This window comes from Gymnoscopelus braueri, assembly GCF_963280865.1.
Source record: "Gymnoscopelus braueri genome assembly, chromosome: 5".
Classification (NCBI taxonomy): domain Eukaryota; kingdom Metazoa; phylum Chordata; class Actinopteri; order Myctophiformes; family Myctophidae; genus Gymnoscopelus; species Gymnoscopelus braueri.
Window position 1 is genome coordinate 25,898,502 of NC_137606.1, and position 26,500 is coordinate 25,925,001.

The window sequence follows — 26,500 nt, forward strand, 5'->3', positions numbered from 1 at the left end:
GGAACGGGCCGATATGAAGAGGGGCTGTCAAAAGCCCATATTATAACCTGCTATGATGAAACACATGTACAGTACTAAGGGACAGGTCGATTTTTAAGAAGTGTAACCCTGGAGAAAATGTATGGACCCTCCATTTGACAAAAAAAAAATCAATGACACTCCCCAAGTGATTAAAAAAAAAGATTAACCCTCCCCAGGAGTGTCACGATATATTGTCTCACAATATACCCTATCGTGATATTAAAATATGACGATATGTCATGATGTCATACTGTAATATTTTTTAAATTCTTTTTTTATTTAAAAATACAACAACATGACAGTGACAGTGCAGTGCAGTCATACAGTGACTACACTGTTGCCTACATAAAACAAATTAGGCTATCAATTATGGCCTGATGATTCTGGTTTTACTTGTGGAGCTGGGCTGGTATTAATACACAACTGTCCATATAGCTTCAAATTAATCACATGCACAGAATCACTCTAAATGATTATGAATATCCAGTTATAAATTGGTCATTGTAACCTATCTGGTGTATGGAATTCTATGAGCAACAATAACACACTTAAAGGAGGATATCTCTGAGTTGGAAATTGGGATCATGCCATCTCTCCAATATGCCCAATAGTCCATGAGCCAGGGGGGTTGGTCATTATCATCTGAGGGGAATAATGCTCATAGTGATCTTTGTCAAGGTATGCATGTCTAGAGTTAGAAAATATGTGATAGCCTTTCACCAATAGTAGCTTTATGGGTGCTATCATGCATTTTATTTTATAACACTATGCCAAAATTGCATGGGTCAATATATGAAAACATACTACTTAACCCCCCAAAAAAATAAATACAAAAGGTTTTTCAATTGGTTCCGGTACCTCTAGGCATGCTTAAGAACATACAAAAAAAATCTAGGAAATTATATGTCTCGTAAAGCCATCATTTTCAAGATGGTGTCCAGTATGGCTGCCAGGAGCTTAAATGGCTTTATAATATAGTCCAATACCCGGTGAAGTGCGCAGGCGAAAGTAGTTGCAAACGTGGGGTTATTGCGCGTCCTGTCGTGCGTCCAACCTAGAAAGGTGGTTTTAGGGTTCAAGGAATGTGGCTGAATCAGTGAAATTACCATCAGTTATTAGTTATTGCCAAATCAAAGATGGTGTCCATCCCAAATTGATGTTCCATTGTACTAAATCATGATAAAAACAACAAATTGTATTGTAGTTGTATGAGTGAATCTGTGACCTTATGGTGATTCATATGGGGACCTGGGGGGGGGGGGGGTTCATAGGTGTAGAATCTATTTCTAATGTTATATTTTTACTTGCCGGTCAGTCTTTGGCCTATGTGCTAAAGGTCAGGTCAAGTTCTCTCTCGCACCTTATCATCCAACCAGTGTCCAAGCAGGCAGCAGATATATATATATATGGTCACTGGTTGACATGTACAGTATTCATCTCACGATTGACATGGAGCCGTTTGTTGACACCTTGCAGGTATGCTGGAATCAGCCAGAACAGCTCTATAATGTAATTGTGCATCCTGGTGGGATGCCATGTTATACAGTCATTCCTCAGCTGCATTGCAAAACTGAGGTTTCAGCACTGGAAAGGTTCAGCACTGGAAATGCATATGGTTGCATCATATGGGGGGCTGACAAGCAAGTTCAGTGGTAAGTCCTGAGTGCATCAGCAGCACTCTTGAAGTGATTTCAACCAACTGGGCCAAAGACATTTGAAGAGATACAGCAGTCCTACCTGGACACTGCGCATCTCCATCCTACTGGCTGACAGTGGGTAGACAACTTCATTCGTCCTACACTTTACACCCACCAGTTTGAATGTGCAGGGGAGACACATTGACATTAACTTGTCACCTTTTCTCTCATGACGCACATGATGAAGTACTTCTTCCGTGCTGGCCATGTGCAGTATAGTTGATATCTAACCCAGTGCCTGGTCCGACCCCCAGTTTGGGAACCACTGCTATATAGGACACAACAACAATGGTCATATTCCATTATGATAACTTATTAGGGCTTGCTTCATACTGCATTCATGCATTTTGATGTTTGAAAGGATCATTTCTGTGCCCGTCCTTTATAGTGCACAGGCTTTGATTTGGATATAGAAAAAATAGGAATTAGATATTTCAGTGTTCTGTGCATGCAGCTAGGTCGCTCCGTCCCTGCCATGGAAACGTCTTTGTGAGAAGAAAAGTGAAAGCAGGCTGACGAGGTGAAGATTATTTTTTGTTGTGTTTTTGAGCATCCCGCTGATGATAAGGGCAGAGGCTCTAACATTACTATTGAGGACACTATTGAGGTGTCAATCATACTGTATAAAACTAGCTAATGGATGCAGAAGAATAATTAGTTCTTTGGTGTAATGGCGTGATGGTGAAAGTACATAATGTGAGCTTGTTGAACACTGCGATCCAAGTGATTTCTCATTTCATTAGACTTTCTATACAAACTATACAAACCCATTGTAACTTCAAACTCCATTTCAACAATCATAGATTCATCAAAAACACCGTCCTTGGTTCTGGTGACTCATACTGCCCCCCTAATACATGAGGGAGCCATGTTCTTTTGATTACCTTATTCATTAATTTTATTTCTTTATTGTATTTATTTTTTTATTCTTTCAAAAAAGCTCACAAAGCCTGAGTAGATGTAAAAATGACCTAAAAAAAAGTTTGAAAGTGAAAAATCCCTTTAAGATGAGGGGAACTGCAGATGATGTGGTTGCGACAAGTATGCCCCTTGTTATTATCAAAGGATGGGGCACTTTGAGCTGTGTGTGTGTGTGTGTGTGTGTGTGTGTGTGTGTGTGTGTGTGTGTGTGTGTGTGTGTGTGTGTGTGTGTGTGTGTGTGTGTGTGTGTGTGTGTGTGTGCGCGCGCGCGTGCAAGGAGTGCATACTATTAAAGGGACAAGGTGGTCATTATGACGGCGTCTCGGAGGGACAGGGTCCACATTAGCAGTCTGCTCATCTCCACCACATAGACCTCATTACAATCCTACTGCAGGGCATTCAAACTGACATGCACATGAGAATGCATGTGCACTCTGCACAGTGGTGGAAAATGTACTCACATTTTTTACTTAAGTAAAAATATCAATATAATAAAATATCAATAATGCAGAATAATGTAGAAATACTCTGTGGAGAGTACCAAAAGTAGAAAGTACTCAATATGCAGAATGTCCCATTTCAAAAGTTTTCAAATGTATAAAATGTATAAAAATCTTATGAAAATAGCAGATCTACAAGCTACAAGTAGATCGGCTATTTTCAAATTGCCGAAATGTATATAGGGCTGAAGTGGGTAATGTATGTTTTGTAATAATAATCAAAATCTACAAAGTAACTAAAGTTTCAAAATAATTGTAGTAGAGTAAAAGTATAATTATTTGTAGTCACAGATGATTACAAATAATATGATTTGAAACATTAGTAACTAAATTTAATATAGGTAAAAATAACTTACAAAGGGTTCTCATGAAACAGCAGAGAGAACAGTGTCAGAGAATGCATGGGTTACTGGAATTTATTAATAATTGAAAATAGTCAAATCTAACTGTATAGAATCCTACAGGAAATAAAGTTAGAAGTGGAAAACACTAAAGAGAAATTGGAAACGGAACTGGCAATCATAATTTTGGGAGAAGATTGGAAAGATGTAAAAGAACTTTCAACACATGAAAATATTGGAAAGATTTTGCCTGGAAAATTAACATGAGGCTATTCATAACACCAAAAATTATATCAAAATACAGGCTATCGGGCAGTGCCGATTGCTGGAGGAAATGTGCAACAACGAAGATTAACCATGCACACAATCTTTTATTTTTGCCGGGTGTATTGTTGAAAGGTTTTGGGGCAGTTCAGGAACAAATCATAAGCAGTTTTCATTTGAAGAAGCCCTTACTACCATCCAATATCGTATTACGTACCATACCATTAGAAATAGAGAGGGAAGGAGATATCTGTATACAACAAGTAAGACGCGCGAACGCTGGAAGCGAACGCAGCTCGAAAATATTCTGTATTTACGGACTTGTAATCCGTGTTATTTCACCGTGATGGGGAGAGAACATTGACATTGTGTGTGTGTGTGTGTGTGTGTGTGTGTGTGTGTGTGTGTGTGCAGAGCATTGTCTAAATTCCTCTGGCGCACTCTGGCGGCTGCAAATAGGCAGTGCACGCACGTGAGTCACATGGGGGCGCGAGGCAATGAGAGCGTGAGTCACATGGGGGCGCGGCTGCACACAGAGACACACACGGACAGACAGACACACAACCCAAGCACAGTTACATAGTAAGCTCCACTTGGTCGCATAACTATGCGTTCGCAATAATACGCATAGTTATGTTAAAATAAATCACATGGAAATGGCTGGATGTTAAACCACCATCTAGAAATACCTGGAAACTAACATTTGAAGAGTTCAAAGAAACTTTTAAATTAGTAAATGGGTCACAGCAATACATTAAGCACAACAGTAAAACTAAGAGTACTACAGGAACCCCCCAACCCTCCTTTATATATATATACACTGTATATTTATATATTCATTTATGTAAAAAGAAAAAAGTTATTCTTTCTTTCTTACTTTTATTTTGTTACAGTTATGTTTTGTCATTTTTTGTTCCTTTTTCTTTGATGCATATTGTAAAAAATAAAACAAATGATGCAAGATTGATAACTTGTAATGTAAAAACCTGCAATAAAGTAATACTGTAAGTGTCTGTGACACTTGTTCCTTTTAACTTCAATTGTTTTCTTTAGTTTGAAGTTAATTTGTTATTTACTTTGCTTATTTTGGTTTACTTTATTTTGACACTTCCTGTGTGTTTTGGGCTACCTTTGTTTTGACACTTCCGGTTACTCCTGCGGTCTTATTGAGGCATGCTAGCTTCACACACAGACAGACCCATTCATTCAGAGAGAGACGCACAGTAGCACGCACCAACGTGTCTCCTAATCAGCGCGACACGGTACGAAATGTTTGTTTGTTTGCCTTAACGTTCTGTAGCCTATTTGTAACCTATAACCCTGTATTCTGCACTTTAAGTGCGCAGTTTGAGTAAGGTTGTTTTATATATTGTTCACAGTGCCCGTTGTGACGTTTGGTGCAACGATTGAACATCAAACAAATGATTGTTTGATGTTACCTGAAGCCAAGGTGGCTTTGTAAGCAGCCCAGCCCAGTATAGAGCGTGCAAGATTGATAACTTGTAATGTAAAAACCTGCAATAAAGTAATACTGTAAGTGTTACTTTATAAAACAAATGATGCTTTCACTGCTTTCACTTTTCTTCTCACGTGCCAAAAATCCTGAAGGGGGCGTCAAAAACCAGGTTGACTTAACATTGACCAATGCCACGCCCCCCCGTGGTGACGACACGTTGGCACGCTCTATAGAGCATCGCAGTTCCCGCCCACTTCCTGGTTTTTCGTGGTGCCGGAAGGAACAACTCAATGCATTTTTCCCATTGACATTTCCAAAAATATTTGTATCTATTAATTTAAGCCTCGAATCAAGCCATCATGACATGACATGAATCATGACCATAAAACGTTTGATTCTGTGATTATTATTTTTTGAAAACGGCAAAACAAAGGGTATTTATTAAATATAGTATATCATATAATTAAATATAAAATAAAATAAATCACAGAAAAAAACGTTTTATGGTCATGATTCATGTCATGTCATGATGGCTTGATTCGAGGCTTAAATTAATAGATATAAATATTTTTGGAAATGTCAATGGGAAAAATGCATTGAGTTGTTCCTTCCGGCACCACGAAAAACCAGGAAGTGGGCGGGAACTGCGATGCTCTATAGCACCCCTGGATAGCGGAGTGAGGTACAGGAGTGTTCTTTTGTTTGTTGTTTGTTTGGATTTTCTTTCTGATTTATTTTAGGATCTATTAATTGTTTGTCTGGTAATTTGATTTGGTTATGGTACATTGGTACGTTTGGTATTTGCATTTTGAAATGGGTTATTCATTCACTGAATTATATCAACTATAAATTAACTATTTTATTGTTGAATTGTACTTTGAAAGTGATACTTTGAAATGCACTGATTTTATTGTTGAGTGAAACTATGAAATGATTTAATATGATTGTAACAGTATTTATTTCTATTTTATAGTTTTCACGGTGTTCGAATACAGCTTCATTCAGTGTTGAAGAGAATAAATACACCCGTTGAAACCATCCACCTTCGTCATCATTCATATCCAAGGGCCGCTACAAATACAAAAAAGTATGGATGAGCACACAACACACACACATACAAAACATAACACATTTGTATTATGCAGCTTCCAATTATCCCATATCGTAAAATACAGAGAAATGAGTGTTTACGTACGTCACTGCTTTATTGGTGACGTACGGTGCATCAATTTGTTGATGGAAGACTAAACCACCAGTTGGCCGACAGCTGAGCAAAACACATACAGTACCACTCTGTAATCCCCCCAATCACATTCCACCATCAAAACAAAACAAACAGAAATGACTGCCTGCGACAGCAACACAAAATACATCATTCTTCGTCAAAGGCCAAAGAGACACAAAGAAAATGACAGAAATGCAATAGTAATCCTTTGGTTCAATGTGTATTCTGACTTACTGCTGATGTGGAGTCTAAATCCCTTCCTCTTTAATTGTGTGTGTGCTCAGACTGTATACATGTATATATACGTATATACAGCGTATTAAAGACAGCTAATCCCATCAGGTGAGGGCTTACTGACAAGAAAATACTCTGTGATTCTGGGAAAAGCCACACTGCCACCAGACTCTTACCAGAAGTAGGTGGAGGAGGGGAGCAGGGGAAAAAGCTCTTAAAACCAATGGCTCTCCCTCTTTTTTCCCTTGTTTCCTTCAAACCCCTTCTCTCATCTCTCTCTCTCTCTCTCGCATTGTGGTTATTGCATCATAACCCATGCAAAGGCTCACTATAGACGCTCTCACCGGACACTGTGTTGTGTGTGTAAGTGTATACACATGCGTGCGCTCAGTGTATATTTATGAGTGTAGTCTGGGGGGGGGGGTAAATCCGGTAAATGGTGTCACCAGGCTAATTGGGGTCTAATTAAAGCCTGCTGGTCTAGTCCCATAAAGCTCTCTGCTACCTTCTCTCTACAGACTCAATCTCTCTCTCCCTTTATTTCTCTTCCCCACACACACACACACACACACAGGCCCGCTGACAGGCGGGGATAAAGGGGACAGTTGTCCCCCCACCCGGAGGGGGGGGGCCCCCGCCGGAACAGAGACGTAGCAAATTTATTAAGAATTAATTTATATTTGTGTGGCGACGACGGTCACTGGACGGGTGTAACTGCGCGCTGCACCGCGCAGGGGGTGGGGGGGGGTGATCACACAGCTGAGCTAGCTAGTAATCAAAGGGTGCGTTCGGAAATTGCGCACCGGAGCGCACTCGCCTATTACTTAGTATTTGCCAGTGCGCTCACCGCTCAGTGCTGTATTTCCGAACGCACCCATAATCACTGTGTATGCGCGCTGCGTGCGTCGCGACGTGTCGGTGTGACTGTGTGTGTGTGCGCATCTGAGAGAGAGAGAGAGAGAGAGAGAGAGGGGGGGGGGGGGGGTAAAAATCTATGAAAAAAGTGAACATTTGCGCTTGCAGTATTGATTGATTGATTGAATATTTTATTCAGGGACGCTGGAAGTCATTTATGCCAAGGGGGGCTGGGCTTGGCGGGGGACTCCGCACGCGCGCGTGCGTGTTTTTTTTTCCACATGTGTCCCGCGATTTTTTTCAAATTTTTCACGTTTTTTCACCTTTTTCAACAAATATTTTATTCCCCAAAGTTAAATACATCATTGTTTTAATATATAAGTGTGTATATAGACTTTAAAAATGATATATATTTGTTTAATTTACAAAAAAATAAAAAATAAAAATAAAAATCTAATCTTTTTTTTAAAAAAATCTTTCTCTTCCCCACCACCAGGGTGCAGCACCCTCAGCACCCCACTTCCCGCGTCCCTGATTTTATTGGCGGAAAGTACAGTTAAAACACTTTGTCTAAAAGGTTCGTCCAAAAAAGTCCTTGCGGTCTTGTTTCCATTGAGGTCCTTGGTATTCAATTCATAAACATATAATATTCATAGACCGGTTGCTTATTGCTCTCACAGAATAAATGGCAACACTAGTAGTTACCACTCACGGGTGACGGGGGAGAAAAGTAAATGAGACAGAAAATAGCATGTTTTCAACTAGAAATTATGAATTTAGGAGATTTGGACGTTGGAGGGACATCTATTGTGAGTACAGAATGTTTAATGTGCAGAAATGGCCGCCGTGCCTGAGTAAAAGTGCAAAAGTATAAAATGGACTCGTATCAAAAGTAAAAGTACTCATTATGCAGAATGTCCCATTTCAAGTTTTCAAATGTATAAAAACCTTTTGAAAATAGCAGATCTACAAGCTCTGTGAGCTTGTATCTCTCTGTGAGCTGTAGATCTCAACCTGCGAACAGCCCTCTTGCATGTTGTTGAAGGCAAGGGGCCGGGGGGGGGGGGGGGGGGGGGGGCTGGGCTGGCGGGTGGGGAGAGAGCACAAGGGGGCGGGGCTGGCGGGCTAAGTTAGTGCAGTGAGTGGCAGTTGGGGCAAACGCAGTCCCCACCAATATTATTTACGATTCTGTGCCTATCGGTACATAACTCGGACGGCGCTTAGTCGACTAGCAGACCATCGGCCGGTCGTCGCGGGCACTCGCGCCTGGCGGCGCTCGGGCGCGACTCCTCGGCCTCAAGGTCTGCTGAGTCGGCGCGCCTCCGTCATGGTCCAAAACTATACTTTATCGGCGAAAACAATAGTCTGCGGTTTTTTGAAAAAGTATTGTCCCAAGCGGGAGTCGAAACCAGACTCCCAGAGGTAGTGGATCGGTAGTCCAAAGATTAGCGAGATGCGCCACTGAGGCCAGTGCTCAAATTTGGTATTCGGGTTGTATTAGAATGTGACGTCCTAACTCTTCTATTTTAGAGGAAAGAGCCCCGCCCCCCCCCGGCCCCTTGCCTCAACAACATGCAAGAGGGCTGTTCGCATCTCAGCCCTATATACTGTAGGCTACATTTCGGCCATTTGAAAATAGCCATCTACGTTGCATCGCGATGTAAATTGTGAGTAAAAGTACCCACAAGGACTGGAGTACTTTTACTTTTGGTACTCAAAGTACATTTTTATACCAATGCTTTTGTACCTTTACTGAAATACATTTTGAATTGACTTTTACTTGTAAGGGAGTATTTCTACATTGCAGTATTCATACTTTTACTTAAGTAAAACATGTGAATACTTATTCCACCACTGGTTATGAACAGAACTGACTATATATTGGCTTGAGGTGGCTAAAGTGGCCAACGTGAAATTGCGCAAAGACACCCGACTTAATGTTTTGAGGTCAAAAATAATAAGAAATTAATTCAAAAACCGAGAAAAAACAGAAAAAAAGAATAAGAAATTAATAAATAACCGAATTAAAACCGAAACATTTTCGCTTGCGCGTGCGCAAGGACGCGCCTCATGAGGCCCCCTCAGGCCCCCCACCCCCCCATGAGGCCCCCCCCATGCCCCATGCACGCGCGCGACTTTCGAAAAACCTGTCCCCCCACCCAAGAATCCTGTCATCGGCCCTGCACACACACCCACCCACCCCCACACCCATGGACGCCGGCTTTTGTGGCCATGGGGGCTGAACTTGACCACCACTCGGCCCCCCCACTCCCCCCCCCCCCCACCCACTGCGTCGCGGGCATTTTTTGCTTAATTCATTAAATGACCATAAAACAACATTAACAACACTCTACCCATCCAGTGTCCCATGCATTAATAATAATAAAAAAATAACTGTGCACAGCTGGACAAACTGCAATAATATTATAGCCTAATAATAAAATACCTATACCATATAGAAGAATTGAGGTACTTTTACTACTACAATTATTTGATTTGTAGATTTGGATTATTATTACAAAACTATTTATACAGTACATATACTTTGGCAATTTGAAAATAGCAGATTTGCGACGCGTTGTGAGCTTGTAGATCTGCTATTTTCAAAGATTTTTTATACATTTTACACATTTGAAAACTTGTGAAATGGGACCTTCTGCATAATGAGTACTTTTACTTTTGGTACTTTAAATACATTTTGATACCAATACTTTTCTACTTTTACTCAAGTACATTTTGAATACCTTACTTTTACTTGTAAAAGAGTATTTTTACATCGCAGAATTGATGCTTTTGTTTAAGTAAAAAATTTGAGTACTTTTTCCACCACTGGTATTCTGTGCATGCAGTGAGTGACTGTTACACAGGACCTCCAGAACATGTTTAGCACAGCCAGGCACGCCGATTTATGTGCACGGCCGTGGAGCCGCAATAGCCCCGCCCCCCCGCCGCGAGCCGTTTCTGTCTGGGCTATTGTTCTAGGTGTCAACGGCGTTAACACCTATCTGCGCCCCGCTATAGTAATGGTAATGGTAATGGTACTGTAAGTTTGAGCCTGACATCTGAGATTCATGAGGGGGCTGACCAATTGAGTGTGGGGGCGCTAGCCCCGACGCCCCCGCGTCATCGGCGCCCCTGCCCACACCCACACCCACACCCACACCCACACACACACACACACAATACAGGACTGTGTCATGGTCGTAGGCAACAGTGCATGTCATCATCTTGAGGTCAGTTGTATAAATACTCACAAACCAAATAACCAGTCAACAAATATACACCATTATGTAAATAAATCATCACTAACTGTCCCATCCCTCTTTTGAGCATTACAGTGAGACAGATTTGTGACATACAAGACGCTGACAGACAGACAGATGACAGATGCAAACCGAAGAAAACAAACAAGACTAAGAGCCTATAAGCCTCGCCAGCTCGCTAGGTCTTGCGCTGCTCTTTACATACAAAGTGGTTTGAATCAGTTGGACTTTATTAGGACTTTGCCTTAGAGAAAAGCAGGCGAAAGTGCTTATGATATTGGTAAGTCAAACACAGGATAAACACTTAATGTTCACTTACAGCTGACAGCTGATTACTTGCGTTCTTTCCATCTTTTGGTGTTTGAGTGAGAGCCACAAGTGCACACACTACAATACAACACGTCATACAACACACACACACTTGTCTACATTTTGAGCAAGCACGCTATGCAGCAATACGTTATGCACTCAATGTGTTATGCAGACAAGATAGGCTACGTTTAATTTACCGCGAGTATCACCGCCATTGCATTTGTGAAAGGGCCCCCGCTTCGCCAGCAAGCGACGCCTCACTACAATTAACGACCTGTCATGACATGGTATGACATCGCTTATTCAACAACTGATTTTCGGACACAGGCTCTTTACAACACTTACTGCCGCCGATGTCGGTTAACACATGCATTCTTTCAAATGCATCACTTGCCTGCCAAGAACATGGTTCTTTCCCAATTTCTTTTTTAATTCCACAAGAGGGCTCGACGCTCAGAGAAGGAATGGACGGATGTGATGTCATCCCAAAAAACGTCACCTCCGTCCGCTCCAATGTTAGGATTTGTAAAAAAAAACACTTCTAGCTCAGATTCTTTTTTTCTTGGCCGCGCGGTAAAACAAATTTGATTCCAGTGAATAGAGGAGACCCTCCCCCACCCCCCTGACACTCTTTGTTTACTTCTGTGTACACAACGTGGCTTCCACGGCTCTTAAAAGATCGTCTATTTAAGGTAATAAATGCTGGCATGTGGATAAAAAACGATGTTTTAATCTCGGGCAGTCAATGTGTTGGGTCCTTTAGAGCCCGCGCTCTCAGTGGTGAGACTAGATCGAAAAGAAGTGATCAAAAAGGTGCCAGAGATTGGGGGTACTCACGTAAGGAATAACACATATTGTGAACAGTAGTAATAGTAATAGTAAATTAAAATAAAATACCCCAAAAATACGACTTCTAAATCCTAGTTCAGACCAAAGATTTGTGACGAGCCAAGTTGAAACTTGCAACAGAATCCAAAATTTTTCGTTTGCAACATTCTAAGACTAGTCCACATCAAGGCGATGAGCGGGGATCATTTATCATTTCCATATAGCACATACATTAACAGCATTAACAGACATGATATATTATATTGTGTATTATAAAAATGAAATAGCTATACGTTTTCCCTTTCTCTCTGTCTCTCACTCTCTTTTTCTCTCCCCCTCTCACAGGCAGGTGGCTCAATAAGAGGTAGTTGAGAATTGTTGTTGAAAATTCTGGGGAATTCTGAAATTAGTCACCCTAGATTCCTATTTGGGTAGAACAGTGGTTTTCAAACGTTTTCAGCTCAAGACCCAAAAGAGACATTTGGTGTTTTCCCGGAACACAAACTTACAAAAATACATTAAATGAATTACTTACTTAAAAACTATTGTTTTTAAAGGATAGGGGGAAGGATATTCAAAGAACCATAAAAATGGGCCCACAGCCACCCGTTGTTTGGGAAACACTGGCCTAGACACCCTTTAGGATCAGAATGTGATCAGACCTGCCAGACCACATCTGGAGGTGGTCCGAATCACATTGTAACGTCAGTCAAAGTCAGCCAGGTGTAAACTCAATCCATGTTCACATTAGGGAGAAAGCACCTGCCCAAAGAATAACAACGTCATCGGATTATCTCAGATTATATTTGAGATGTAGACAAATTTGGGACTCACTCTTTAGTTTGCCATCCATTCACACTCACAGCACGAACCAGACATCATCCGCTTAAACAAGTCATCATTTCATTCACTCATCCACACAGTGAGTGACCACTCCAGTAGATTCAAGAGGGTTTATTTGTCACTCACTCATACTGTAAACACTACAGTGTAATGGGACTGTAACAAGATGGCAATGAATCTGCCACAACCTTTAACAAACCATTAACAAGTTGCCACTACCTTGAAGACAAAAGAGCTCAAAACTGATTTTTAGGAAAAAGGAACATGCACCCTTACACATAGGAGAAGTTTGGTACACATGTAAATGGTAAATGGTGCATTTATATAGCACTTTTATCCAAAGCGCTTTACATAGATTGTGCATACATTCACCAATTCACACACACATTCATACACCGATGGCGGAGGAAACCATGCAAGGCACCAACCTGCTTATCGGGAGCAATTAGGGGTTCAGTGTCTTCCACACTAACTCTGGGGGAGCCCGGGATCGAACTGGGGACCTTGCGGTTCCCATCCGGCCACTCTACCACTGAGCCACTGCCGCCCCGGTTCATGTCCCAGAACAAATGGACTGTCAATACAACCTCCTTAGTGAAGAAGGCACAACAGCGACTATTTTCTTAAGACAATAAATAAAACTGCTCTGACGAAAGCGTACTCATCTAAGGTATGTTGGTGTGGTATGCTAGCTGCTTTGTGGCTGACAAAAAAAGCACTTCAGAGTCATCAAATCAACACAGGAAATCATCAGCACACAGTATGGCTTGAGGACATATACAGATTCAGAACCTGATGTCTATGTCGGGCCTCAAACAATCAACACACTCATCTCACCCAGGCAACCATCTTTTTACTCCGATGTGTCTACTGGAAGGAACTATAGGTCAATTAAGATCCGCACGCCCAGTCTTTTTTTTAACAGTTTTACCCATGTGCCATCAGAGAACTGAACTCTGAAGAATAGGCTTTGCAACTGTGCAATAATACAAATATTACATGCAATAATATATGATACCAATGAACTGTACTTACTGATGGTCTGATGTGTTTTTATTAGATTAACTACTACACTGATAATTTGATGTATATACCGATTTTATGCTGGTGTTTTTGCTTTATTTTGTTTATATTGTGTTTTAGGTATCTCTGAGAGGTTGCACTAAATTATGTTGTACATTGTACAATGACAATAAAGGCATTCAATTCAATTCAGGTACAAGCAGTGAAACAATGCTCCGCAGACAATTACAAAAAACAAGAAAATAATACTGGATGTATTAACAAATTAAAGGAAAATAAATACAAAATAGTACAAGTTAAGAAGAAGACAAAAGCAGTAGAGAGTAGCATTTACAGTTTCTACAAACAAACTGCCATCATTTCTGTTGCCGCCTGAAAACTAAATGTTGAAGCCAACTCCTTCCTCAGAAGAGGAAAGGTAAGTACTGGCTGTACAGCAGCATCATCTCTGGTGACCTAAGACCTGCCATGTTTTATTTGACTTGATGCCACCCTACCTACTCGTGTGCTTTAGAACTTTCCATTTGCACACGCGAAAACAAATCTGATCGCAATGCGGACAGAAATGCAGACAAACAAGAATACAAATACCTGGTGTAAACTCAAGGGTGACATAGGATTGTTCATGATCCAAATAAGATATCCAGATACAGACTGCCTTTTAATGCAAGGTGTAAATGGAGTCTAAAAGTCGCGTAGAGTTGTATGATGTGTAACAGGCATTAGCTTTATGGCAGTTTCTCACATTATGAGTAAGTGCAAGTGTGGCTCTGCACTTATGCTTTATCACACCAGTGCAACTGCAACTACATATTCTTCATAAACACAACACCTGATTGAAATAAATGACAAATGTTAAATACATTTGCCTTTGTGTGTGTCAGAGTGGCTCAGAGCCTCTGACTGACGACCAAAAGCTTAATATCTCCCCTGGCCATGGGGGATTCCCCTTTAGCCTAGTGGTTAAGATGTTTGGCTTTAGTGTATCTTCCCGTGTGGGACACCTGGGTTTGTACGTGTACGGAAGTAGAAAAGAATACAGGATATAAAGTGTATATACGTATGAGTGTGTGCTACCTTGGCGAAGCGGCAGAGGCGCAATGCATCCTCCCACAGGGCAGAGGCGCTGTAGTCATGGAGCAGGGCTGGGTAAGGGGACACGGTGGCGTAGACTACCGAACCGTCTCCTTGACGAACGGTCACCTTAGTGCCCACATAGCTCAGGATGTGGGGCGCATGGCTGAACTCACTGTGTACGGGGAAAAACACAAACAGTGCACAAGGACAAGAGGAGAAGTGCACGTAAACATAATGCAGTTCCTGAATTAGAATTGATTGGTTGTTAAAGACAACCATTCACCTAGATGGCCCTAATACGCCGTCGTAGTATGCCGTACCTTACAAACTCCCTGGGTATGAATAATAGCATTCATGACTAAGTACAGAAGTACAGTCGTTTTCAGGCTGAAAAAAAACCCTAGTCTTAAAATAATGCATCTGATGCACATACAAACTACAGCGAGGGGAACCCAGTTAGCACTGTGTTCGTGGTCATAATTTCTAAGAAATAAGTTAGTCTGCCACCAGCTCAGTGGCCTTGTGGTTAGAATGCCCAGAGATTAGGAGGCTGGGGATTCTATCCCAGGCCGAGTCATACCAAAGACTATATAGTTGGGCACCTGTAGTTGTTTGACAGTGCGTATAAAGAGGATTTATGGAGTATAATTACCTGCTGTGTAGGAGAGAGCACACAATTTGATTCTATATCAAGACAGTAGGAATGCTTATAGATACACACAGAAACCGTGTAAGATAGAAGGTTCTGGGCCTGGCAACATAACCTCCCAGATCAGCACTGTCATGTGGTTTGCACTGGCATAGATTTCAAAATAAAGAAATGGCTACAAGTGCTTTTCATTGTACAAAGAAACAAAACGGCCAGGCATAAAATAACACAGGAGTGCAATTTGTCTATCAAAGAGAAGAATTCTCATCTCCATCCACTTGTATCTTTTACACAGTCGTATGTCTGTGTTTTGAGTGGACTTTGTCCATCACATCAAAGAGAAGAATCCGCATCTCCCTCCCCTTGTACCTTTTACATCAGTCGTACGTTTGAGTTTTGAGTGGAAATTATCCAAGAGAGTGTTCTCCATCTACATCCACTTAGTGATGATTAATGAAAGAAAGATCTATTTCATATTATTGTTATTATCTTTCACTTAGCACTCAGCATCATGGGTTGGACTAGGGGTAAGTCCCTGTGACACACTATAGTCATGTCCAGGGGATGTACTTGTACATCAAGCTGCCTCACACTACGGAAACAGGAGATAGGGTCTGCCTGTTCGCAATTATCAATAGTGAGATATATATAAAAAGAAAAGAAGGCTGGTGGTAAATTATTTGTGCAGTTAGGGGACTGCCTGTTCATTGACTCATCGAGTTTTCATGAACTGTGTACATACTGCTAACAAAAACTGCGCAAAAGAATAAAGGGATCAAAGTGTTCCCTTAACCCATTGAGACCTGAAGCCGATTCTACATGTCTCCTAAATCTCAACTGTTTTCTGAAAAACGTATGTTTCTATATCAGTGGTTCTCAATCTTTTTCCTGTCAAGGACCCCCAAAATGAAATGTATTTGGCCGCGGACCCCCATCAAAATATTTAGTTCCAGGAACCCCCCAGAAGCAAAGATTTGAGTTAAAAATGTTCGCTTTAAAAATATATATATTCAAAGATTTGCACACATTTTCACGATTTTTCAAAAATAGCAGATCTACAAGCTCGTAGCGCGGCACTCGGTGCCGCGCTATGAGCTTGTATATCTGCTATTTTTTAATAGCCCAAAGTGTAAAATAATGCTTTTTAGCTCAAATCTAAAAATGACACAGTTCCAGGTCTTAATGGGTTAATTATTTTGAGCAGTGTATCATCTTTTACATACAAGGTCATGGATGGGGCTAACATAGCCTAAGCAACCCTGAACTCATTCACTAGGTAGGCTCTGTCAGTGTTTGTTTGCGCACGTGTTATATGTGTGTGCATATATAGAGATTCATGGTGGTCTACTCCGATATCAATATACATTGATCAAATAACAAAAAGTGCTGCTTCTGCACCCCATTGCACTCATTTCTTTGTGAATTTATTATCCCACGATTTTTGTGATCCATTTTTGTTCACCCACTCAGAAAATTCTGCTCTCCAACACAGCAAAAATTTCTACAAGCTAAATTATGAGCTTGTAGATCAGCTATTTTTCACCAGACCACACCGTCGTACGAGAATAATAAATCAGGCATAAGTGGTTAAACTAAACAAAGACATGTTAATGGCTGGAGCTGTGACGTGATGTTGAGTAGCTACCTGCCGTCCTTCATATACACTGTTTTAGGTAGCAGTTCCTTGTCAATGAAGACAGCACTGGGGTAGTACCACACTGTGAACTGGTTGTTCTGGATGCCGCATAAGATGTTAGCCGCATCGTTCCACGCCATAGTGTGCACCATGGTCCCTGCGAGTTAGAAAGCATGTACATACGTAATACTGTTATTCTGTTATGCTGTGTTATTGTCAGCTTTTGACAACATGAGCCACTTGACAACATTAACCCATGTAACTTATTCACTCTTTATGTTAATAATATTGCAATCCCCTCCTCGCACTGGGATGTCCATTTTTATGCGGACGACACCATTTTATACTGCATTGGCCCAACGCTTGAAGTGGCCACTGCAAATTTGCAGACTGCCTTCAATAGGTTTCAATGGGCTCTAATTAAACTTAAGCTTATTCTGAAGATTTTTTTGAGTGAACAAATTGAGCTGGTCTCATCTTATAAATACCTGGGCATTTGGCTAGATTCCAAGCTCTCATTTAAGATTCATGTGGAGAACCTTACCAAAAAAAGGACAGATTGGTTTCCTCTACAGAAACAGGTTCTGCTTTTCTTTTACCAGCAGAAAATTTTATTCAATCTGTCATAATGTCTGTGTTTGACTATGGTGATGTGCTGTACATGCATGCTTCAATCTTCACACTTAAGCCTCTTGATGCAGTCTACCACAGTGCCCTACGTTTTATCACTGGTGATGATTATCTCACCCATCACTGTACTTTATTTATGATAAAGTGGGTTGGCCATCTCTCGAAGTACGTAGAGAGCAGCATTGTATTGTATTTATTTATAAGGCCTTGTGTGGTAAGCTTCCTTTGTACCCATCTTCGCTTTTAGAGCCAAAAGGTTACTGGACATGCAACACGTTCACAAACACACATTAGATATACCAGTCCACGGAAGAGCAGTGAACAAGGAAAGACTGCTTTCATTTATTATGCTCCACACAAATGGAACAAACTTCAGGACTCAGGACTGAAACTGGGGCGATTGGTCTCAATAGAGACATTTAGGGTACTTCTTGAGGACACATTACATAGTAACTGCACCTGTTTCATGTAACACTATATCTATTTGCATCTGTGATGATTGGAATATGATTCAATGTTTGTTATTGTTTTTCATTACGTATGTATTTCATATGTTTTATACGCTGTTATCAGGGCGTCCTTGAAAAAGAGAGCTTGCTCTCAATGGGCTTCCCTGAATAAATAAAAGAAAAGAAGAAAACTTTAACACATTTTGTGATAGCGGGGGAAAGTATAAGTAACACAAGATGTGTATTTCTCCAAACTCCAATCCCAGATGCATTGAAATCACATGGTATTTTAATGTTTCCACTTGGTAATGAATGGGTTTACACAAAAGGTAAAAAGGCATTCAAGTGAACAATGTGTGATTAATCACAGAATGAGAAACACATTAGAAGTGTATATATATAAGAAAAGAATAAAGTCTGCCAGGCAAACTCCCCTCCCCCGCCTCACCAATCTTGCAGATGTTGTGCTCTCGTCCAAGACGGCGCACAGAGGTCAAGTACAGGTCGCGGTTCTTGTCTATCAAGGCAATCTTCCTGTCACTGGACGGCCCGCACTGGTCTAGCGCTATCTCCACCACCTCCAGCTATGCACACACACACACACACACACACACACACACACACACACACACACACACACACACACACACACACACACACACACACACACACACACACACACACACACACACACACACACACACACACACACACACACACACACACACACACACACACACACACAATAAAAAGGTAGGAGAGAAGAGAGGGGAGGGAGAGAGAAAATGATGGAGGGGAGCGAAGAGATCAGGAAAGGAGAGGCGAGGGGGAGAAGGGTTAGTATTGTGACCCTACAATGCACTGCCAAAAGTGTGAGAGTAAGCGTGTGTGTGTGTGTGTGTGTGTGTGTGTGTGTGTGTGTGTGTGTGTGTGTGTGTGTGTGTGTGTGTGTGTGTGTGTGTGTGTGTGTGTGTGTGTGTGTGTGTGTGTGTGTGTGCGCAGGCCAGAGCCAGCTGGCTCCAGTGCAGTGCGTCTCTGTGTTGGAGCTGTGGAGTGCTGGCAGACAAAGCCATGCTGACAAACAGTAACTGCTGAGCCAGGCTACCTCTGATTCTCCTCCTCCTCCTCCTCCTCTCTCTGCTCGCTTCTAATTCATTCCCTCTCATTCTATGTCTTTCCTTCTAGTTTTACTGCACACACCCCCCTTCTCCCCCTGGACGGGTGTTCATTTATTTACTTTTGCTCAGAGAGACACACAGTTCAAAGAACTCACCGTGCTTATTGGGAGAGTTGTATAGGTTGGGGAGGGGCGGAGAGAAAGACAGAAAAAGAGAGGGAGACAGAAGGAGAGAGAGAACGGTACGGGGAAGACAGAAGAATGAATAACCCACCTTGTGAGTCAAGGGCTTGCTGTCGCCAAGGGCTTTCCCCGTCAGGGCGTCAAGCAAGAAGATGACTAAAACACAGAGAGAGAGAGAACAATTCATGCTAAATCACTAGTATTCCTCCTGTGAACAGACAAGTTATAGGACAGACAGAGAGACAGCAAGGGAAGACAGCAAGTTCATTTACCTTTCTCATCACTTCTGTCTCTGAAGGCGATAGTGTCATTACTCAGAGAGATGGCCTGGGTGTTGAGGATGTCAGTCCTCATGCCGGGGAACCTGGGGCTGGAAATTAATCGACCCTCATAGGTGAACACGTACAGGCCCGCCCCGTCCACCAGGAGGAAGTGTCTGGGAGGAGGCAAGACGAGACGTGGAGGTATGACGAGCATAAAGAGTCAATCGGCTGAAAGGAGTGGGTCGTTTCAACATTAAATACAAATTAAACACTGCATTGAGTTACTCAGTGAGCCCTGCTGTGCACGAATGTGAATACTGAATTCCCAGTAATCCACTTAGCCCTATATGGGAATATTGCACAAGAGCTACCTAATATCAAGCTAATTTCCATCTGTGGTTGCACTCTAAGCCCTATTAGAGGACAAGTGCAGCTAAGGTTAAAGTAGGTGCTACCTGTATGTGTGCGTTTGTGTATAGTATGTGTGTCTGTTCGTGCGCGTGTGTGTACTGTATGTGTGCGTGTGGTTGTGTCAGTGTGAGTACTTAAGCATGTGGAGTAATGACGCATATAGGCTGATAGATGACCCAACAGCCTGTTGTCCCTGCTGCTCTGCTATTGGAATGAACACAGACAGGAAGAGATAGATGGACCCCCATTCATCTCTCAAAGAGAGAGACAGAGAGAGCAACTCACTTCTCAGCCTGAAGTATGAGGCTGACTGTTCCCTCCTTCAGGTCAAAGACGAGTGGAGTGTTCCAGTTCCTGGTGCTGCGTATCAGACACACACCCCCACACACACACACACACACACACACACACACACACAGGTTACTCAGTTACTCACACATCTCATGCAACAACATGCAGCATCCTTAACATTTGCTGTGGTGAAAATGGCCTACAAACCCACAAGTCCCAGATTAGAACAAGGGAGTAAAGGAAAAGCAGGACAGGACAGGACCTGGAACTGTGTCATTTTTAGATTTGAGCTAAAAAGCATTATTTTACACTTTGGGCTATTCAAAAATAGCAGATATACAAGCTCATAGCGCGGCACCGAGTGCCGCGCTACGAGCTTGTAGATCTGCTATTTTTAAAAAATCGTGAAAATGTGTGCAAATCTTTGAATATATATGTTTCTAAAGCGAACATTTTTAACTCAAATCTTTGCTTCTGGGGGTCCCTGGAACAACATATTTTGATGGGGGTCTGCGGCCAAATACATATAATTTTGGGGGTCCTTGACATGAAAAAGATTGAGCACCACTGACATAGAAACATACGTTTTTCAGAAAACTGTTGAGATTTAGGAGACATGTAGAATCGGCTTCAGGTCTCAATGGGTTAATCTGAAGGTGATGGTGGCAAAAGCATCACAGAGACATAAGAGTAGGTCAAAGAGGAGAGAGAGGCACATACTTGTAGACGTAGCACTGCAGTGAGGTGGCCACCACCAGGTGAGCGTGAGCCAGAGATGCCTTTATGACCCGGTCCCTGAACTCCAGCACGTCCACGGCGTCGTTCACCACGTTCCTCACCTGAGAGAGAGAGGGGCGGCAGAGCAAAAGAGAAGACAGAAGAGGCAAGTGAATGGAACCAGGAAGTAGGCACAGAATATGTTTCTCATATACAAACATACGTTTTAATCAAACAAGCGCGAATTAGCAAGAGATTTTTTTTTTTTTTTTTTTACTGATGGGGCAGGTGTGGTTGTGGTGGGGCTGAGTCACGCACACAGCAGAGCGTATTTAGCCTTAATATACACAGGAAACAGTCCACAGTATGTCAGCGCGTTTGTACAGTAGGGGCAACTGTGGACAGAGGGGACTGTTTTCACTGTGTACTGTACAGTATGTGTATGTGTACTGGCGTGTACTCCCTTTTTTTCACCTGCATAGATAAATACTTCCTCTCGCTCTCCTTGTGAGTGAGTGAATGAATGAATGAAAGAAGGGCCTCTTCCAGTACCAGGTGAAAGGTGGGATGCGGTGGGGTATTTTTACAGCTTTACAAATCTTCCTCCTCTGTCCCCTCCAGCGAGCCAAATTTACACGCAACGCAACTACGAATAAAAACATGCGACCGCAAGGTGGTAAATTTAGCCGCCTGATTCACAAACCATTGGCAGATGTGCACTTTTTTTTTAAAAGGACAGAGGAGAGAAGAGGGGAGGAAAGAGACAGAGAGAGAGAGAGAGAGAGAGAGAGAGAGAGAGAGAGAGAGAGAGAGAGAAAGAGAAAGAGAAAGAAAAAGAGAAAGAAAGAAAGACAAGAAAAAAAAGTCCTGCAAGGCTGAAAATAAATGGCTGACGACCTAAGTTTGTTTGGTTTACACAAACTGCAATTGGTCGAGCTGTCTATGGCAAGTGTGTGTATATGTGTGGTTGTGCACATGTTTTTTTCTGTGTGTGTGTGTGTGTGTGTGTGTGTGTGTGTGTGTGTGTGTGTGTGTGTGTGTGTGTGTGTGTGTGTGTGTGTGTACTTGCCACTCTGTGTCTCTGTAAGAGTGTGTGTGTGCGCATGTGGGTGTGTCATATGGGTGTAAAGGCTACCTTGTGGTTAGTGTGAGTTTAAACAGTGGAGAGTGGTGGAGTGAGGGAGGCAGCTACACAGGCTGGCCATTGTCACTGCTGGACTGCCTGGCACACTGGGAGGGTCTAACTATAATGTATGGCTGCAAGTAGCCTGCGCCTGGGAACTGTCTGCCTCTCCACGCGGCCAGCTCCGCTCACTTCTCTTCTCTTAGCTGGTGTCCGCCTCTAGTATCATGCCAATTTATTCTCACTCGCTACGCGGGCCGATCAACTGAGCCAAGGTCCGTGAATGCTCTCGCCTGCTCAATATCAAGTGTTTTTGTGGGGGAGAGTGAGAGATGCTCCCTTTTTCCTTTTTCTCTTTCAATACCTTATGTCTTAAAAACACATTGAACAAACTTGTAGTTTGTAAAACAGTCCCGTCTTATACTGTGGTCTGGGGGGAAAAAAATGTAAGAAGAAAATAAAGGGGGTTTTCATTAGAGTCAGTCCCAGCCCAGGCCTAAAACTGTGTATATTGAAGAAGTCATACAGTCTATTAATGGTGTGGCTTCCCATACCATCAGTAAGTTGTAGTATGTTTTGTGATTGAAACCACACAAATCACAATGTTCAATGTGGCGAAGCTGCACTACACATTTGCTTGTGATCAACTCCTAGTGTGGTGATGATCTACGCCTCATTTGGCCAAATGGAAATAGTGACATTTATAAATGCCTCACCAATAATAACAAACTTTTTTTTTATTTTATTTTTACATACACTCTTTCACAGTCTTCATGAGTTTCAATTGCACTTTTACTTCACCAGGAATTTCAGGCTTTCATGGCCAAATGTGGTTCTGTTTGGTGATGTCATGCACAGCATGCGCTGTGAAAGCTGAACTGTTGAGGGGACATACATAAATTACATAGATATATGGACAAACTTTATTTCAGATGGCTTGGCCTATGGCCACGGCGGGGGAAAATACTAATGTGAAACTCAATTTATTACAAAGCAAATCCCATTTGATTGCAAGAAAGTATTCTCTTATCATTGCTCTCTCTCTCTCTCTCTCTGTACCTGCATGGTCCTCCGCTTGGTGAGGGTGATTACAAAGCTCTTCCACTCCCAGCACTGCTCCACCACATGGGCAAAGATGACGTGCCCGTTGCCACAGGCCCCGGACAGCTGGGTGCCATCTGCAGACCAGGCGAGGCTGAACACACTGCCCGTGTTGGGCTTCTCCAATGCATAGGACCACTGGAGAACAGAGAGGGGGGGGGGGGGGGGGGAGAAAAGAGAGAGGGAGACAGAAAGAGGAGGGGTGGAGGTGGGGAAAGAGAGCAATCTAGTTAATGGCTGTGGACATTTATCAGCAATCATAAACAATTACCTTGGGAGCAGTCAGGGACAGAGAAATGATGAGTAAGTTGAAATTGGACAAAAGGGGTGAGGATGAGGAGACGTGTGTGTGTGTGTGTGTGTGTGTGTGTGTGTGTGTGTGTGTGTGTGTGTGTGTGTGTGTGTGTGTGTGTGTGTGTGTGTGTGTGTGTAATGTAAATCCTAGAGGGACAGGGGCCCAGTCAGTCAGTCAGTCAGTCAGTGAGCTGTGATGAACTGTGAGACACTGAAGGAGCGTCGAGCCCCTGCCAAGTCCAGCACTCTCGCTCGTAAACATACACTCTGCTATCCTCATCTCTTACAACAAGCAGCAAGGGAAGGAGAGAGAGGGTGAGGTGGAGGGAGGGAGGGTTTACATACAAGCCTCCAAACCTGAGTTAAGGACTGATTACCAGGACCTTTCTTTTCTTTTTGTTTGCAAAAGAAAGGTTTAGAGATTGAAAATTGTGTGTGTGTGTGTGTGGGGGGGGGGGGCACCAACACTTCTTTCAGTTGAAAATACGTGGATTGCATGAACAGGCGGGGCATACATTCCGAGTATGCTGATGCCCAACTGGCAAGTTAAATTCAAATCTGGCATGCTCTCTCTGCAGCGTTATATTATTTGTAATTAAAATATATCACTAGTCCTTCTATAAATTACGCAAATTAGTGTGTATGTATGTATGCGTATCTGTCCTTCGAGCATCTTGAGAACAGTCTGATGATTGACTTCAAACTCGGCATGTGTAAGGGCCAAAGACCCTTGGGTCCCTGAGTGCCGTGTACGGCATGAAGTTGATCGGACCGGCGGTTGTCCATAAACTCAGATCCAACCAAAGATGACCAAGGACACATACTGGTGACATCAGAGATGTCCATATATGGGCATAAAAGGGACAAGGACAGACAGACTTAACACATTGACTGCCAAGGGGTTTTCTAGAAAAGGCTTTCCCACTGCCAAGGTTTTTGACCATTCTGACTTATTTTTGAGGGCCCACAGAAGATTTTGTATTAGGACTATGAAAACATAGAATATCTCAAAAGAAAGCTTAGAATCTCTTCTTTCATCTGAAAAAAAAAGTGAGTTGATACCATGCTCCGTTTTTTAGCTAGAGGAGTTTGAATACAGCTTGGTTTTCACCAAAAAGAGGCATTTTTCTTCAGAAGCTGAGATATCAGCGTTTTAGTAAATGACACACATTTAGAGGCATAACTTGATTTCAAAAGTGTTTGACATTTATTTTGCGCCTTCATTGACATCAGTCATGTAAACAATACTTGTTTATATAAAAAAAAAAAAAAAAAAAAAAAACACTTTTTTTTTTCAAATAAAGAATCATAATTCCAAATTCAAAGTGCAACACATAGGTCATTGAGAGCTTCCTTTTCCAAACTTTTTGCAACAGTCAAAATCTCAAGCTACAGTACATTCATAGCAACAAATAGCAGATCTACAAGCTTGCCTTTTTTCCTTTATGCCATTTCTGACAATTTGTGAATAGTTCAACATCAAAACATTGGTGCAATTAGTGCAAAATAAATAAATAAAAAGTCTAGACAACAGTGTTGTGCATACTAGGCAGTGTGTAGAGGTAGGTTGAACAAAGAAGCAGCCGTTCCACTGTAAAGAACAAAGTGCAAGTCATTTCAAACTAAATGTAACTACATAAAATAATAATAATTCCAAGTTCAAGGTCATCGAGAGCTTCCTTTTCCAAACATACTACATTCAAAGCAACAAATAGCAGATATCGATGTTCAACGCCTTCACAATCTACTATGCCATTTCTGACAATTTGTGAATAGTTCAACATCAAAACATTGGTGCAATTAGTGCAAAATAAATAAATAAAAAGTCTAGACAACAGTGTTGTGCATACTAGGCAGTGTGTAGAGGTAGGTTGAACAAAGAAGCAGCCGTTCCACTGTAAAGAACAAAGTGCAAGTCATTTCAAACTAAATGTAACTACATAAAATAATAATAATTCCAAGTTCAAGGTCATCGAGAGCTTCCTTTTCCAAACATACTACATTCAAAGCAACAAATAGCAGATCTATAGCTTGCCTTTTTTCTTTATGCCATTTATGACAATTTGTGAATCTCTAGGGAGTTCAACAACAAAAAAGTTCAATCAAAAAATTGGTGCAATTAGTGCAAAATAAATAAATAAAAAGTCTAAACAGTGTTGTGCATACGGCAGTGTGTAGAGGTAGGTTGAACAAAGTAGCAGCCGTTTCACTGTAAAGCACAAAGTGCAAGTCATTTCAAACTAAATGTAACTACATAAAATCAAAATAAATAATAATCATTCAAATCAATACATTGGTGCAATTAGTGCAAATAAACAAAAATAAAGTTCTTCAGCGTGCGTCTACCCTTTCCCTACCCTGAAACCAAATGGACCCGTAAACTAATACTTATCTAAGTTGTGGTAACGCCATGTACAGTCTCCTTCGTGCAAGGGCACAAGACAGGACTTGCACTCTTTCCTTGTCTCGCTCCGGTGGTTCTTTTTCTCCCCTCGCTTCTTCTTTATCTTTGGATCTTTGGATCGGGCACAGACCCTGCAAACCCTTTGTGTGTACTTCTTAGTAGTACTTGGGAGTTTGATGAGTAGGTGATCTTTACTTCTGCCTAACAGCCTGGACGGAGGGTCAATCAATGGTGGCCTTGGGTGGGGAGCATGTGGGACATTTGGATTGCCGGGGCGATCCCCAGGAGGCGGGGCCTCATTCCTACCCTCCTGAGGATCGGCGTCATCCTCTTCCTCTTCCTCAGGAGGCGGGGCCTCATTCCTACCCTCCT

The 26,500-nt window shown here is 42.0% G+C and overlaps 1 protein-coding gene across 1 annotated transcript in view; it reads right to left on the reverse strand.

Annotated features, from left to right (window-relative positions):
- ift80 (intraflagellar transport 80 homolog (Chlamydomonas)) overlaps nt 1–26,500 on the reverse strand; it is an 88,641-nt gene that overhangs the window by 15,489 nt on the left and 46,652 nt on the right. The window contains 8 exon segments of the mRNA XM_080428706.1: nt 14,861–15,032; nt 17,155–17,302; nt 18,673–18,808; nt 19,616–19,680; nt 19,797–19,960; nt 20,484–20,558; nt 21,210–21,328; nt 23,389–23,568. Coding sequence (XP_080284832.1) covers nt 14,861–15,032; nt 17,155–17,302; nt 18,673–18,808; nt 19,616–19,680; nt 19,797–19,960; nt 20,484–20,558; nt 21,210–21,328; nt 23,389–23,568 — 1,059 coding nt within the window.